Source organism: Marmota flaviventris, chromosome 10, assembly GCF_047511675.1.
Source record: "Marmota flaviventris isolate mMarFla1 chromosome 10, mMarFla1.hap1, whole genome shotgun sequence".
Lineage (NCBI taxonomy): Eukaryota > Metazoa > Chordata > Mammalia > Rodentia > Sciuridae > Marmota > Marmota flaviventris.
The window spans coordinates 122,367,866-122,381,540 of NC_092507.1; the positions used below are offsets into that span (position 1 = coordinate 122,367,866).

Consider the following 13,675-nt stretch of genomic DNA (forward strand, 5'->3'; position numbering starts at 1 on the left):
ACCTCTAGGGACCCGCCGTCCCAACCGACCCCAGTTTTAACCGAAACCTAACCCGGACTTCCCCCTCTGGACTCAAATCGGACCAACTTTGGATTTTCCCCTCCCCGGATGACCAATCAGATTCTGTTGCCAGGCAGACTAGAGCCGCCGCCTGTGCGGGCCGGCGCCGAGTCCCGGCGGCGGCGGCGACCAATGAGCGAGCAGGCCGTCGGAGTATCCGGGCAGACGGCGGCCGGGAGCCATTCAGAAAAAGCGCAGCCCAGCAGCGCAGGCGCCCGCCGGCCGGCCGAGCGCGGGGCCGGCAGAGTGAGGGCGGCCGCGAGGTAGTTTCTCTTTCTCCTTATCTTTATTGTGGCGTGCGTTGACGGCGGCCGCTCCGAGGTAGGGAGGGGAGATGGGAGTTGGGAGGAGAGCAAAGAAAAGATAGATTCCGGCCTGTCCGCAGCTCCCCGCACGCGCACGTGTCCGAGTCGGGACCCCTCCCTCCCCGGCTCTCCGACGCCCGGCTCGGAGTCCCGCGGCCCCGACCCGCCGGGGCGGGAGGGAGGGGGCAGGGCGGGGGCGCCGGCGGGCTGTCGTGGGAGATGACGTAGGCCCGCGCGGGCGCGGGGCGGCGGGAGCGGCGACACTGGGCTGGGAGCTGGCCGGGCTCTCCCCGCCCTAGCGAGGCAGGGCCCGCGCGGCCCCGTGCTTTCTCACCTCGCAGGTAAGATGAGAACTGAACTTTGTTTTGCGGTTGTTGTTGCCGTGTTTGAGGGGGACAAGGACAGCTCGGGACTCCAGAAGAAATGAACATTTCTTTCTAACGTGGATTCCCCACCCCCCTGTCTATTCCCGGACGGTTTTCCAATTTTAGGAGTCTTAGAAAGGTGGGCAGAGAGAATGGAGATGGCAAAGATCTCTTTGTGTACAGAGGGCCCTGGTGAAGTAATGGAATGATTTCTGGATTTTGGAGACAGTTAGTGGCGAGAAAAAGATCACTGGGGAAATCTGGAGGCTCTTAGTTTTTCTTTCTGGGCAGAGATGAGGGCTGCCCTGAGATCTTCAGGGGAAGAGAAGGCCAGTGTGAGTTAAATCTTCATATCCTGTCCCTTCTCAGCTCTAGCCCTCATGCCAGGATGGCAGAAGATGAGCCTGATGCTAAGAGCCCCAAGACTGGGGCAAGGGCCCCACAAGGTGCTGAGGCTGGGGAACCCACAACCCTTCTCCAAAGGATCCGAAGTACCATTTCGTAAGTACTCATTGCTATCTCCATATTCCATATCCTACTCCAGAGCGCAGGATAGATCCCTGTAGCACTTCACTTTCTTGGGAGATGAATTGCGTCTTCCCAGACAGGTGCCTCTGAGCAAGGCAAGATTCTTGGTCATTCTTGGTCCACAGCCCTTGAGCACCCGCCCGGTGTTTCAGGCCTTTACCCTCCCTAGCAGTCAAAGGGATGGGAAAACAGTGTGTGTGACCTCCAGCTTTCTTTTTTTCTCCACAGCAAGGCCGTACAGAACAAAGTAGAGGGAATCCTGGTAAGCATGTTGGGAAGAGAACAGCAGAGAGATGGCATTGGTGGGGGATGAAGATGGTGGGATGCTATGGGTTTATGTCTACCTTGTCAGAAGATATTGGCTTTGCAACTTGCTGCCAGTTTGATTTTGAGCATCTTACCTCATCTCTCTGTGACCCCTTGTGTACATGTCCAGTAGAGATAAGATCAGAGCTGATCCCCTCTGCTTTCTTCTCTCTGTGAGAGCCCATAGGGTTCCTTAGAGCACAGTGAGCACCCAGCAGCCTCCAACCTCAAAAATCATTTATTTATTTTTTGGTGTTGGAAATCATCAAACCCTGGGTCTGGTGCCTGTGAGGCCAGTGCTACACCACTGAGCTATCTCCCTAGCCTCAAATCATTTCTAAGGTCCCTTCCTAGTCTTGACAATCTCTAAGTCAGCTGAATTCAGACTTTGTGTAGGGATTAGGGGGTCCTACATTTCATTGTTCTTGGCCTTATTATTTCTCCTGTGTCTCTGTTCCCTCCTACTTCAGCAAGATGTTCAGAAATTCTCAGACAATGACAAGCTGTATCTCTACCTTCAGCTCCCCCCAGGTCCCAGCACTGGAGAAAAAAGGTAAGCCTTGGTGGTAGTTTCGGATGTCAGAGGTTCTCATTCTCGCTGAGAATGGCAAGCTGAGTTGGATTCATAGCTGTTGGCCTTGATCAAAAGGGAGGCCCCTGCCTTGGGTTTGGTTTCTCAGAGAACAGTGAATCTGGATGAAGTAATTTGGTTCAACATCATTGAAGTGTTAGTCTGGGAAGGACTGTAACACTGAGCATGATGTCAGGTGGGTTCTTTTGTCTCATGAATTTAAAGAATGAGATACATGTAAAGGACAGTAGAATAGCAAGATTTACTTAAAGCAGAAAAAGCTCCTGAGGTGCAGGAGGGGTCCCAAGGGAGGGTACGGGTCTACTGTCTTCTGTCTGGAGTTTAATTTTTTTTTAGTTATAGATGACAGGATGCCTTGTTTATTTTTATGTGGTGCTAAGGATCAAACCCAGTGCCTCATACATGCTAGGCAAGTACTCTGCCACTGAGCTATAGCCCAAGGCCTGCCTAGGGGTTTTTAATGGACTTGATCTGTCCCTATAGGTGACTGGTAGGATGACATGTAAATATAGGGTTCAGAAAGGGGCTAATCAACTCTATTTTGTCATCTTGAGCAAATCAGGAGAGAGTGATTTCTAAGCCTTTATTAGCATGAGGGTAGAGGTGAGGGTTTATTGGTATAAGAGGAAGTACTATAGAGAACGTTTTGTGGTTGGTCATTGCTAGGGGTTGTTAAGGAACTAACCTCGTGGCTAGGACCAGCTGGGGACAGAAGCTTAGTTTCCCAATCCCCTCTTTCTCCTTTTTTTCTCTGAGACCCTTTCCCTAGCTGCCTATGTATGGTCTATCTTCCTGTCTCAGAACCAGGACAGTTGTTGAGATCTTGGTAATACTTGTTCCTTTAACTTCTTTTGCAGCTCAGAGCTAAGCCCACTCACCAATGAGGAGTACATGTATGCCTATCGGTGGATCCGCAACCACCTAGAAGAGCACACAGATACCTGTCTGCCAAAGCAGAGTGTTTATGATGCCTATCGGTGGGTGAAGGGGTTATGCCTGAGTTGGTAGGTACGGGACTAACCCTCATCCCTGGAGAGAACCCTGCCTTGATACAGCCTGACTTTTAAAAGAGTTGCCCACACAATCCCTAGGAATCCTCTGTATCCTCCTTCTTTGAGTAACTTCCCATTCTGTACTCTACTCACTCAGGAAGTATTGTGAGAGTCTTGCCTGTTGCCGCCCACTCAGCACAGCCAACTTTGGCAAAATCATCAGAGAGATCTTCCCTAACATCAAAGCCCGAAGGCTTGGTGGCCGGGGTCAGTCCAAGTATCCTTGACTGGAGAGGATGGAGCTGGAGGACATGGGGAAGAAGACATAGGGTATGGGGAACCAGCAGTGGGAACAGCCTAACTTGCCTAAGGGGTTGGGAGAACCCCAAGTGTTGGCTGCTCCTTAACTTGCATCAGGTACTGCTACAGTGGCATAAGAAGGAAGACCTTGGTATCTATGCCACCCCTACCTGGACTGGACTTAAAGGGTTCTGAGAGTGTAAGTAACGGCCCTCCCCTCTTCTCTTCCCAGTAAAAGTTGGAGGTCTTCGGGACATGTTTTAAGGACTGACACAGCCTAGCTCATTGTACACATTGCTTCTGGGTGCCCTTTGGCTACCCTGAGACCAAAGTAGATGAAAAAGAGTTTGTGGGTTCTGGGGCAGGATGGGTAGAGGCTACTCCCAACCCCAGTCTATTTTCAGCTTTGGTCAATTAGTAGTGTCAGGAGGAAAGGTCCTTTAGTATGGAATGTGATTGGGCATTTCCTTTCCCACCACAGCCAGAAATGGGTCCAGAAGTAACCCCCGCACCTCGGGATGAACTGGTAGAGGCAGCCTGTGCCCTAACCTGTGACTGGGCAGAGCGAATCCTGAAGCGGTCTTTCAGTTCCATCGTTGAAGTCGCCCGCTTCCTGCTACAGCAGCATCTCATCTCTGCCCGATCTGCACATGCCCACGTGCTTAAGGCCATGGGGCTTGGCGGTGTGTAGAACCCCTCTTATGTTTAGTACTTCTCTCATTTCTGAGAAACCCTCAGCCACTTTCCACTTTAAAGGCCTTCCCACATCCTAGAATAGACACACCTTGGAATTGCCTTCTATTCTTGGAGACTCTTCTTTGTTTTTTAAATTTATTTTTTAGGTGTAGATGGACACAACACAATGCGTTTTATTTTTATGTGTTGCTGAGGATCGAACCTGGGTTCTGCCCGTGCTAGGCGAGTGCTCTACTACTGAGCCACAATCCCAGCCCATATTCTTGGAGACTCTTCTTTTTTTGTTTTTCTTTTTGGTACTGGGCGTTGAACCCTGGGGTGCTTTACCACTGAGCTACATCCCCATCCCTTTTTTATTTTGAGAAAGTAGGTTTAATAGCCTAACCCTCCCCATCGCTGGGATTATAGGCATGTGCCACCATGCCTGGCTTCCTGGACAACCTTCCAAGGCATGCTTTAGATATCCTGCTTTTCCCTGCCTGTCCCTTCATTCCTCAGTACCCTCCTTCACCCTCACTTTATCATCTTTTCTGGGCACCTCTGCAGAAGAGGATGAACATGCCCCTCGGGAACGGTCATCGAAACCCAAGAATGGAGTAGAGAACCTGGACGGGGGAGCCCATAAGAAACCAGAGAGACTGGCCCAGGTAAGGAGGTCTTGTCCCTGACTTGCTACCCTGGGCTGGGGGTTTAGTATAAGTATATCCTTTTCCCAGTGGGTCCCCAACTTTTCCAACTCTGGTTTCTCCAGTGCCTACATTTCCTCCAGTATTCAGTCTTCACACCTTACTGTGGTCTTCTCTGCATTTTAGTCTCCAAAGGAGTTGGAAACCCGGGCTGGGCCCAGCCCTCAGGCACGTGGAGAGCGCAAGAAGAGTGTAATTGAGAGCTCTGCACCATCAGCCAGTAACCCGCAGGTCAATGCCCTAGTGGCCCGGCTGCCTTTGCTCCTTCCCAGGGCCCCTCCCTCACTTGTTCCACCAATCCAAGTTTCTTCACCCATCCTGGCCCCCAAGCTTTCTTCAGGCACCCTACTGCCCCTGCCCAGTAGGGTTGGGGGACCCCAGGCAGCTGTGCCTATCATTAACATGATCTTACCAACAGTTCCTGCTCTGCCTGGACCTGGGCCAGGGCGAGCTTCACCTGGGGGACTCACTCATCCCAGGGGCACAGAGAACAAGGAGGTAGGCATAGGTGGTGACCCAGGACTCCATGATAAGGGTGTCAAGAGGACAGCTGAAGTACCTGTGAGTGAGGCCAGTGGACAGGACGCACCAGCTAAAGCAGCAAAGCAGGATACAGAGGATGTAGCAAGTGATGCCAAAAGAAAACGTGGGCGCCCTCGAAAAAAGTCAGGTGGAAGTGGGGACAGAAATTCCACCCCCGAGAAGTCAGCAGCTGCCACGGACTCTGCCCACTCCTCGAGGTTACCATGGGAGACATGGGGCTCAGGAGGGGAAAGCAACTCAGCTGGAGGATCAGAGAGGCCAGGGCCAGGGGTAGAGGCTGAGCAGGGAACAATGTTTGCCCAAGCTCAGGAAGATGGTGCCGTTTCCAAAGGAGGAAGGGGCCCCAGTTCCCGGCAAGCCAAAGAAGTAGAAGATAAAATTCCTCTTGTCACCTCAAAAGTGAGTGTCATCAAGGGCAGTAGAAGCCAAAAGGAGGCTCTTCAGTTGGTAAAGGGAGAGATAGATGCAGCAGCACAGGGTAATAAAGTCTTAAAGGGGCATGTGCTTCAAAGTTCTTTAATCCATGAGCATAAAGACCCAGAAGCAACACCCCCATGATATCTGTGGAGAAGAGTGTCTGTTGTCCATATATTAACTCTGCCTGCCTGCCTGGTAGAAGCCCTTCTTTACTGCACTTGCTTCTCATTTGCTATTCTTTGCCTAAGGTAGTCATTCTCTGTAAGGACAGCTGAGTCGCCCAGTCTTACAGAGTGCCTGGTGGCTACCTCTAACCTTTCCAGCTTAATACCTTGGCTTTAGTGTAACCAATAAATCTGTAATGACCTTCTTACCTGAATCCCTGTGCTCTCCTGTGGGAACACAGGGATGGGTAAGTATGATGGATATACAGGTTAGAGATTTTCTGGTTTTCAATATAGAAAAACCTAACTCAAACTGGCTTAAGAAAAAAGAATTGCTGGGTGTGGTGGTGCATACCTGTAATCTCAGCTACTTGGGAGGCTGAGGCGGGAGGATTACAAGTTTGAGGCCAGCCTAGGCAACTAGATCAGGCAATTTAGGGAGACCATGTCTCAGAATAAAGGTATAGGCAGAAAAAAGTGGCAGAGACACTTGGGGGTGAGGGTTGGTGGGTAGAGAAAGTAAAAAGGATTTATTGTGTGTAACTGGAAAATCCAGAGGTAGTGCCAGATCCAGTGAAGCTTGATATGGTTGCTCAGTATGTCTCTAAATATCTGATTGGTTTTTAATCTCACTGCTCAGCCTAATGTAAAATCATCTTAAGTCTGGGCTACCTCATAGCTAGCAGCACTCCTAGGATTATGTTTACTCATTTATGTCTAGCCAGAAAGAGAAGGTATCATTGTGCCTGAAAATCCTGAAGATTGGTTCTGATTAGTCCAGCCTGGGTCAACATCCACCCCTCAGTGTGGCCAGTAGGATGATACATTAAGTTGCTTATTCTATACCATGGACCATACCATTGGGGAAAAGGGTGGTGGAATCAGAGTCCACACATGGAGACTGGGCAAGGGGAGTTGCTAGGAGGCAGCTGACACCCAACTACAACTACAAAGTGCATGTGGTCTTGCCTTGCTGGGCTGAGACCAGCTAGGGCTGCTTCTTTTCTCAGTCTTGTATTTCCCTTCCTGTAACTCTAACTTCTTTCTTCTTGTGCCAATCCCAGAAAGAAGGAGAGGGAATTCATTCTTTAGGGACTCTTCTCAGTCTTACTTAGATGGCACCATCTTTTTTTCCACCTATATCTCAGTGATGGAGCTCTTTCCATTTCCTGTTTGAACTTTCTCCTCATTTTTGCTTCCCTATCTCCTTACTGACACTTTCACCAACTAGAGTGAAAGATTTACTTCCTAGTCATTTCTCTAAATTCATTCTGCGTCCACCAGGTGTCAGTCTCTTGTCGTACATAATCAGGACGGACTTGGCAAGACTGGGGTTTAGGCTAGAAGTATGGAAGGACGTTGTTCTGCATGTCCTGGAGCACTAAAGGAAGGAGATCCAGACCTTCCTCATGTGTCCCTGGGAAAAGCAGTAAACCAACTCCTTTGTTCTCTACATAGGGTAGCTTTGGTCAGGGAATCTTGGTTCTTCCCAAGAAATATGGATTTGTTTCAGGGAGATACTCATTTGCCCATTTGTTTCCATCACAGCAGATTTTTTTTAAAAAAATATGTAATATTTGATATATAAAGAATATATGTAACATGAGTAAATTATGAAATATAATAATAAAATGAGTAACTATGACCCTGTACTCGATTCACACATTAAAATACCATTGAGTTTTTGATCCTCCCGATCTTGTCCCCCCCCTTCCTGTCTTTAGAGGTGAAGACTGTCCTTAATTTTGTGTTTATTAATTAATTGTTTTATATATATATATTTTAACCACATATGTATACTTTAAAAGTATATTGTTTAGTTTTGCTTGTCTTTTAGCTTTACAAAAATGTTACTCTACTACTACCTTGATGTTTGCCTTTTTGCACTTACCATTGTTTCTGAGATTCATCCATGTTGTAATAGCTGCGATTAACCCATTTTCATCTGTATAATATTACGTCAAGAGCATAAACCACAAATTATTCACCATTCACCTCTCAATGCATATTTGGGCTGTTTCCAGATTTTTGCTATTATGAACAATGCTGCTATGAACATTCTTGTACATGTTAGTGCCTTTGTTTTTAGCAAGATTTCTAAAAAGGTTTCTAAGATGGTCCTTTTGATGGTACACCTTTTGAGCTGGAAATGTTCCCTCTTGTTTTATTCTCTGGATGAGTTTATATCAGAATGAAATGAACTGTTCTTGAATATTTGGTAAAACTCACCTATAAAGCCACCTTAGCCTGGTGTTTCTTTGTGGGAATAATTTTAACTATTGGTTCAAGTTCTTTATTAACATAATTAGACTATGTAGGCTTTCTGTTTCTTCTTGAGTCAGTTTAGACCAAGTGTTTCCTTAGAATTTTTGCAATTCATATCTTTTCTTCCTCTTATTTTCTTACATGATGTACTTTTTCTTTTTTTTAAAATTCTTTTTTTTTAATATTTATTTTTTAGTTGGACATAATATCTTTACTTATTTTTATGTGGTGCTGCAGATCGAACCCAGGGCCTCGCACCTGCTAGGTGAGCGCTCTACCACTGAGCCACCCCAGCCCACATGATATATTTTTTCTATTTATTTTTTTCTGCTCCTGGGTAGTTCATATCTTCCTTTTCATTTCTTCTGTTTACTTGCACCTCTTTTTTGCTCTTGATCAGTTGTACCAGAAATTTGTGTATTTTATTTTTTTGGTACCAGGGATTAAACCCAAGGACACTTTTAACCACTGAGCCATATCCCCAGCCTGTTTTATTTTCATTTAGACAAGAGCCTCCCTAAGTTACCCAGGCTGGCCTTGAACCTGAAATCCTGCCTCAGCCTCCTGAGTAGCTGGCATTACAGGCATGTGCTACTACACACCCAGTTGAGCTTCTCTCGTGTGTGTTTTCTGTTTTCTTCATAACTGCTCATGTATTTATTTTCTTCTGCTTTCCTAAGGTTTTAATTTTATGTTCTTTTACTTAAGTAATTTTAAGACTCTTCTCTACATCCTATATATTTTTGTATTATACAGTATTTTGATTATTATTTAGTTCTAAAGGTATTTAAATTAGCTTTGCCACTTTTTTGATTCATGACTTGTGGGCTGGAAGATACTGGGGATCAGACCCAAGGCCTTGTACATGCTAGGCAAGTGTTCTGCTACTGAGTTAGGCCCCCAACCCCTCAAATTATTTAGAAATGTTTTGTAAATTTCCAAATATCTGGAACTTAAAATTTTATTTTTTAATACTAATTTTCAAACTAATAATTTGTATTCAGGAAATGTAGTGTGCAGTGTGTCTGCTACCCCCCACCCTCACCCCCAGTGCTGGGGATTGAATCAAGGGCCTCATGGATGTTGGACAAACACTGTATCATTTACCTATATCCCCAGCCCTTTTTATTTTATTTATTTTTAAAATTTTATGAATTTATTATTTTTTGTGTGTATGTGATCCTAGAGATAGAGCCCAGGGGTGCTTTATACCTGAGCTTTATCCCCAGCCTTTATTTTTGGTGGTGGTAGTAAACAGGGATTGAACTCAGGGGCACTCAATCACTGAGCCTCATCCCCAGCCCTATTTTATATTTTATTTAGCAACTCTCACTGAGTTGCTTAGCACCTCACCATTGCTGAGGCTGGCTTTGAAATGGTAATCCTCTTGTCTCAGCCTCCTGAGCCACTGGGACTACAGACGTGTGCCACTGAACCTGGCCCAGCCCTTTTTTGAGAGTTTCACTAAATTGCCAAACTTGCCTCCAACATACAATCCTCTATTCTCATTTTCCCAAGATTCTGGAATTACAGGAGTACACCACCACACCCTGCCCTGCTACCAATTCTCAAATTTGATGGGATTATTTAATATTCTGCAACTATTTTTTCCATTCCTAGTCCTTTTTACTTTTTGAGACAGGATCTCACTAAATTTCAAAGGCTGGCCTTGAACATGTGACCCTCCTGCTTCAACCTCCCTTGCTAGGATTACAGTCATGCGCCACTGAACAGTCTTCTCTAACTTATTTTAGATGTCTGAATCTCTTTCGTTGTTTTCTCATCAGAAAAAAACCTACTCTTGGTAGCTTGTTTCCTTGTATATTTTGTATTTGGGGGTTTAGAACTCATTTCGTTAAACTTTATGGAAGTCCTAAGGGTCTAAATTGAGGGGTACTTTCCTCCAGAGGGGAATGTACATTTGCTTGTCAGGAACCAAGCGATGTTCTTGACCTGGGACTATGTTAGCCCCTTCAAGAGTCCAGGTTTAGTGGGATAGTGCATGTAGCTCAGTAGTTGAGGTTTGTCTACAATGTGTGAAGCCATGGGTTTGAGTGGGGAGGGAGTCCAGGTTTAATTAAAAAGTCCCAGATTTTTCACACCTGCCTGGACTAGACCCAAGATTGACTCTGTTCACAATGCTGACTTTGGCACTTGTCCCCAGATTAAATCTATTTCTGCATGTTGCTCATCCTTTATATAATAGTTTATAGCTTAAAGTTATATATTTTTTCTCCTCCTTTCCTCCCATCTTCCCTTCCTTCCTTTTTTCCTTTTATTTTAAGATGGTGCCTCCTCCTTTCACCCAAGTTGGCCTTAAACTCCTGGATTCAAGTGATCCTCCTGCCTCAGCCTCCCAAGTAGTTGGAACAACAGGTGTGTGCCACACCTGGCTACTTTACTGCCTTAGTTTCTAATAAACTCAGCAATGTGCTAAAAAATATGAAATTGCTGTAATTTATCTAGAATCTAGTTGTAGTTTAATGGGAAAATGCTTTCTTTTATCCATGCTGCCAAAAGCAGGAATCCATTAATGTGGTTTTGATTAGGCACTTGTTAAAAGTTGTTTTCCTGCTGGGAATGGTGGCACACACCTGTAATCCCAGAGGCTCCAGAGGCTGAGGCAGGAGGATTGTGATTTCAAAGCCAGCCTCAGTTTAGCAAGGCCCCAAGCAATTCAGTGAGATTCTGTCTCTAAATAAAATACAAAAAAGGGCTGTGGCTCAGTGGTTTAGTGCCCTTTGGTTTAATTCCTAGTACCAAAAAAAAGTTAAAAAGAAGAGGGCATTCCAGGAAAAACAAGGTTGTAGAGATGTGGCGTGGTGATGCAGAATAGTAATAAACATCTCAACCAGAAAAGATGTACATTAACAACAGTAATTAATAAACTAGAGTCCAGGAGCAGTGGTACGTCGGGAGGCTGAGGTAGAACTGCAAGTTTAAGACTAGCCTCAGCAACTTAGCAAGACCTTGTCTCAAAAAATAAAAAGGACTGGGATGTAGCTCTGGTAAAGTGCCCCTGTGTTCAATCCCCAATACCTAGAAAGAAAAGAAAAACTACAGGCTGAGGACACAGCTTACTGTCAGACTGCTTGTCTCACATGCCTGAGACCCTATGCTCACTCTTCAGCACTACGATAGATAAATGGGTAAGCAAACTAGAAGACGAACACAGACCATTATCAATCATCTAGTTTTTAATTTTTTTTAAGTTATAGAGGGATATAATACCTTTATTTATTTGTTTTTTATGTGGTGCTGAGGATCAAACCCAGTGCCTCACACATGCTAGGTGAACACTCTACCACTGAGCCACAGTCCCAGCCCTATCTGTTGATTGAAAAAATAAATGAATGAAAGGCATGAAGTTTGTATTAGAGAATAGGGAACTGGAGTCCAAGGAACTAGTCAGGCAGCTACTGCTGTGATCCTTATGTGAGATGACTGACCCAGGCTGCTGACAGATTACAGGTGATAGGCATATGGAAAAATAAACCACTGGTACTAGGATAGAAGCATCCAAGGAAATATTGTCCTTACCAAGACGTAGGTTGGAGATGTATCCATTTACTAGGATACCAGGCTACTGGATGATTTTTATATTTGCATGAGTGTTATGGGATTTAAGAGTAGCTTCATCTACACTGTTTTTAAAATGTAACAAAACAAGTTGTTATTCTATAGTTCAAGCAATCTTCAATTTTTAGATGAAGGGCCGGACTTAGATTTGGGGAAGTATATACTGCTTCTACTCTACCATTCCTAACTCTCCCTTTAGCAACAATTCTCTGTTTCCCCACTCCCATTATTCCCTGCCCTCCATGTCTTTTTTTCATTTTAATGTTACCATAAAATAAAATTTAATAAAGTAATCTTTCTATTAAATGAAGACAAACTCTATAGGCCTAGTCTATGACCTCAAATAAATGAATCTATTTATGTGGTTAACAATCTGCTTTCTTTAGAAACTAAAGCAAATGTTGCATCCACAAAGCATACTGAATGGGGGAATTAATGTCATTATGTATTTGTCTATAAGTGTTTTTCTCATATTTGGTTCCTCAGTAAACCTACATCATCTGCTAATTTCATCCTATGAGAGAAAACTAAGCATTTTATACATACAGATGGACAGATAAATCTCACAATATTTCTTATATACTCATAAGGGAGCACTTGCCTAGAAAACGCAAAATCCTGGGTTGAACCCAACACCACAAAAAAAAAAAGAGAAGAAATGCTCATAGGGAGACATTCATTCACTGGAAAGATGAATTAGGTTCATATCTTAGCTTTTCTGATTAACATATGATTTGGTGGGGGGAGGTGTTTACGGGGATTGAACTCTGGGGTACTTGACCACTGAGCCACATCCCCAGCTCTATTTTGGTATTTTATTTAGAGACAGGGTCTCACTGAGTTGCTTAGTGCCTTGCTAAATTGCTGAGGCTGGCTTTGATCCTCCTGCGTCAGCCTCCCAAGCCCCTGGGATTATAGGTGTGTTCCACCGTGCCCATTTATTTAGCCCAGTTTTTTCAAACTGTAGATTGAATCCATTAATGGGTTCTAAAATCTGTTTAGCAGAATGCAAAACAATTTTTTAAAAAGTGAAATAAAATTGAATCAAAATATCAAGAGTGTATTGCACATAGAGTCAATATTGTTTCATGAAACTTATTTTAGCTAAGTTATGCTTATGTGTTCTTCAGTGGTCATGATAAATAAAATGCATTTATTTTGGAATGAAGTAGAACAATTTTTAAAAGCAATGACTTAAATCATTCTGAAGCTCAGTTCCCATAATATGAAATACAGTCTCTTTCACGGGGGTTATAGTGAGGTATAAATGAGGTAATGTTTGTGTTCATACATAATTATTGCTCAAAAAATAACTGTTAGCTGCTTTTTCATTTCTCAGGGAAGAAAAGCCCATAATATCTATGATTCAGGAAATAAATTAACTCTTCCTAAAAAAATATTAAGCCACAAGGGTATTTGAGACATAAGTGGAACTGTGTTATGACATAGGTCCTCTATTTTTATGAACTTTTTAACAATAAGCCTACTTCTGTCCCCTATTTGATGAAATTTAAACAAGACCAATAAATGACATTGTCTTGCCCTGTTGGTACTTTCCTGCACTCCCCAAAACCCAGTGTACCACACATGCATATTTTCCCACCAAGGCAAGAGGCTTCAAATGTATACACAACAATGTGGGTTCCTTTATAACCACCTGTCATCCACGTACCACCATTCACACCTGAATGGCTCCCTGGGATCTCAGAGGCGATTTTTTTTTTTTTTAATCAAAAGAGAATTAAAAGAAAAAAAAAAAAGGTTCTGCCTACCACAGTGGCACACATCTAGGATCCCAGTAACTTGGGAAGCTGAGGTAGGAAGATTATAATTTTGAGGCCAGCCTCAGCAACTTAATGACGCCCCCTAAGCAACTT

General features: G+C 44.4%; 1 protein-coding gene across 5 annotated transcripts; it reads left to right on the top strand.

Annotated features, from left to right (window-relative positions):
- Window positions 1-215: 215 nt before the first annotated feature.
- On the top strand, window positions 216-8,194 carry Rfx5 (regulatory factor X5). 5 transcript variants are annotated; one of them, XM_027953681.2, is made up of 10 exons: window positions 216-323; window positions 1,100-1,231; window positions 1,487-1,520; window positions 2,035-2,117; window positions 3,014-3,133; window positions 3,306-3,425; window positions 3,566-3,647; window positions 3,930-4,131; window positions 4,691-4,791; window positions 4,957-8,194. In XM_027953681.2, the coding sequence occupies exons 2-10, from the start codon at window positions 1,119-1,121 to the stop codon at window positions 5,929-5,931; spliced, it is 1,830 nt and encodes a 609-aa protein (XP_027809482.2). In that variant the 5' UTR covers window positions 216-323; window positions 1,100-1,118; the 3' UTR covers window positions 5,932-8,194. The 5 variants fall into 5 exon arrangements, with proteins under 5 accessions (XP_027809482.2, XP_027809483.2, XP_027809481.2 ...); XM_027953682.2 differs by having other exon boundaries at window positions 301-381; XM_027953680.2 differs by lacking the exon at window positions 216-323 and adding an exon at window positions 608-706.
- Window positions 8,195-13,675: the final 5,481 nt, after the last annotated feature.

Excerpts from the sequence above, each read along its gene's own strand:
- Rfx5 (XM_027953681.2), top strand. The coding sequence starts at position 1,119 with ATGGCAGAAGATGAGCCTGATGCTAAGAGCCCCAAGACTGGGGCAAGG. Across the intron at positions 3,426-3,565 it reads GGTGGCCGGGGTCAGTCCAA|GTACTGCTACAGTGGCATAA; the intron begins GTATCCTTGACT and ends AACTTGCATCAG. Across the intron at positions 3,648-3,929 it reads ACTTAAAGGGTTCTGAGAGT|CCAGAAATGGGTCCAGAAGT; the intron begins GTAAGTAACGGC and ends TTCCCACCACAG.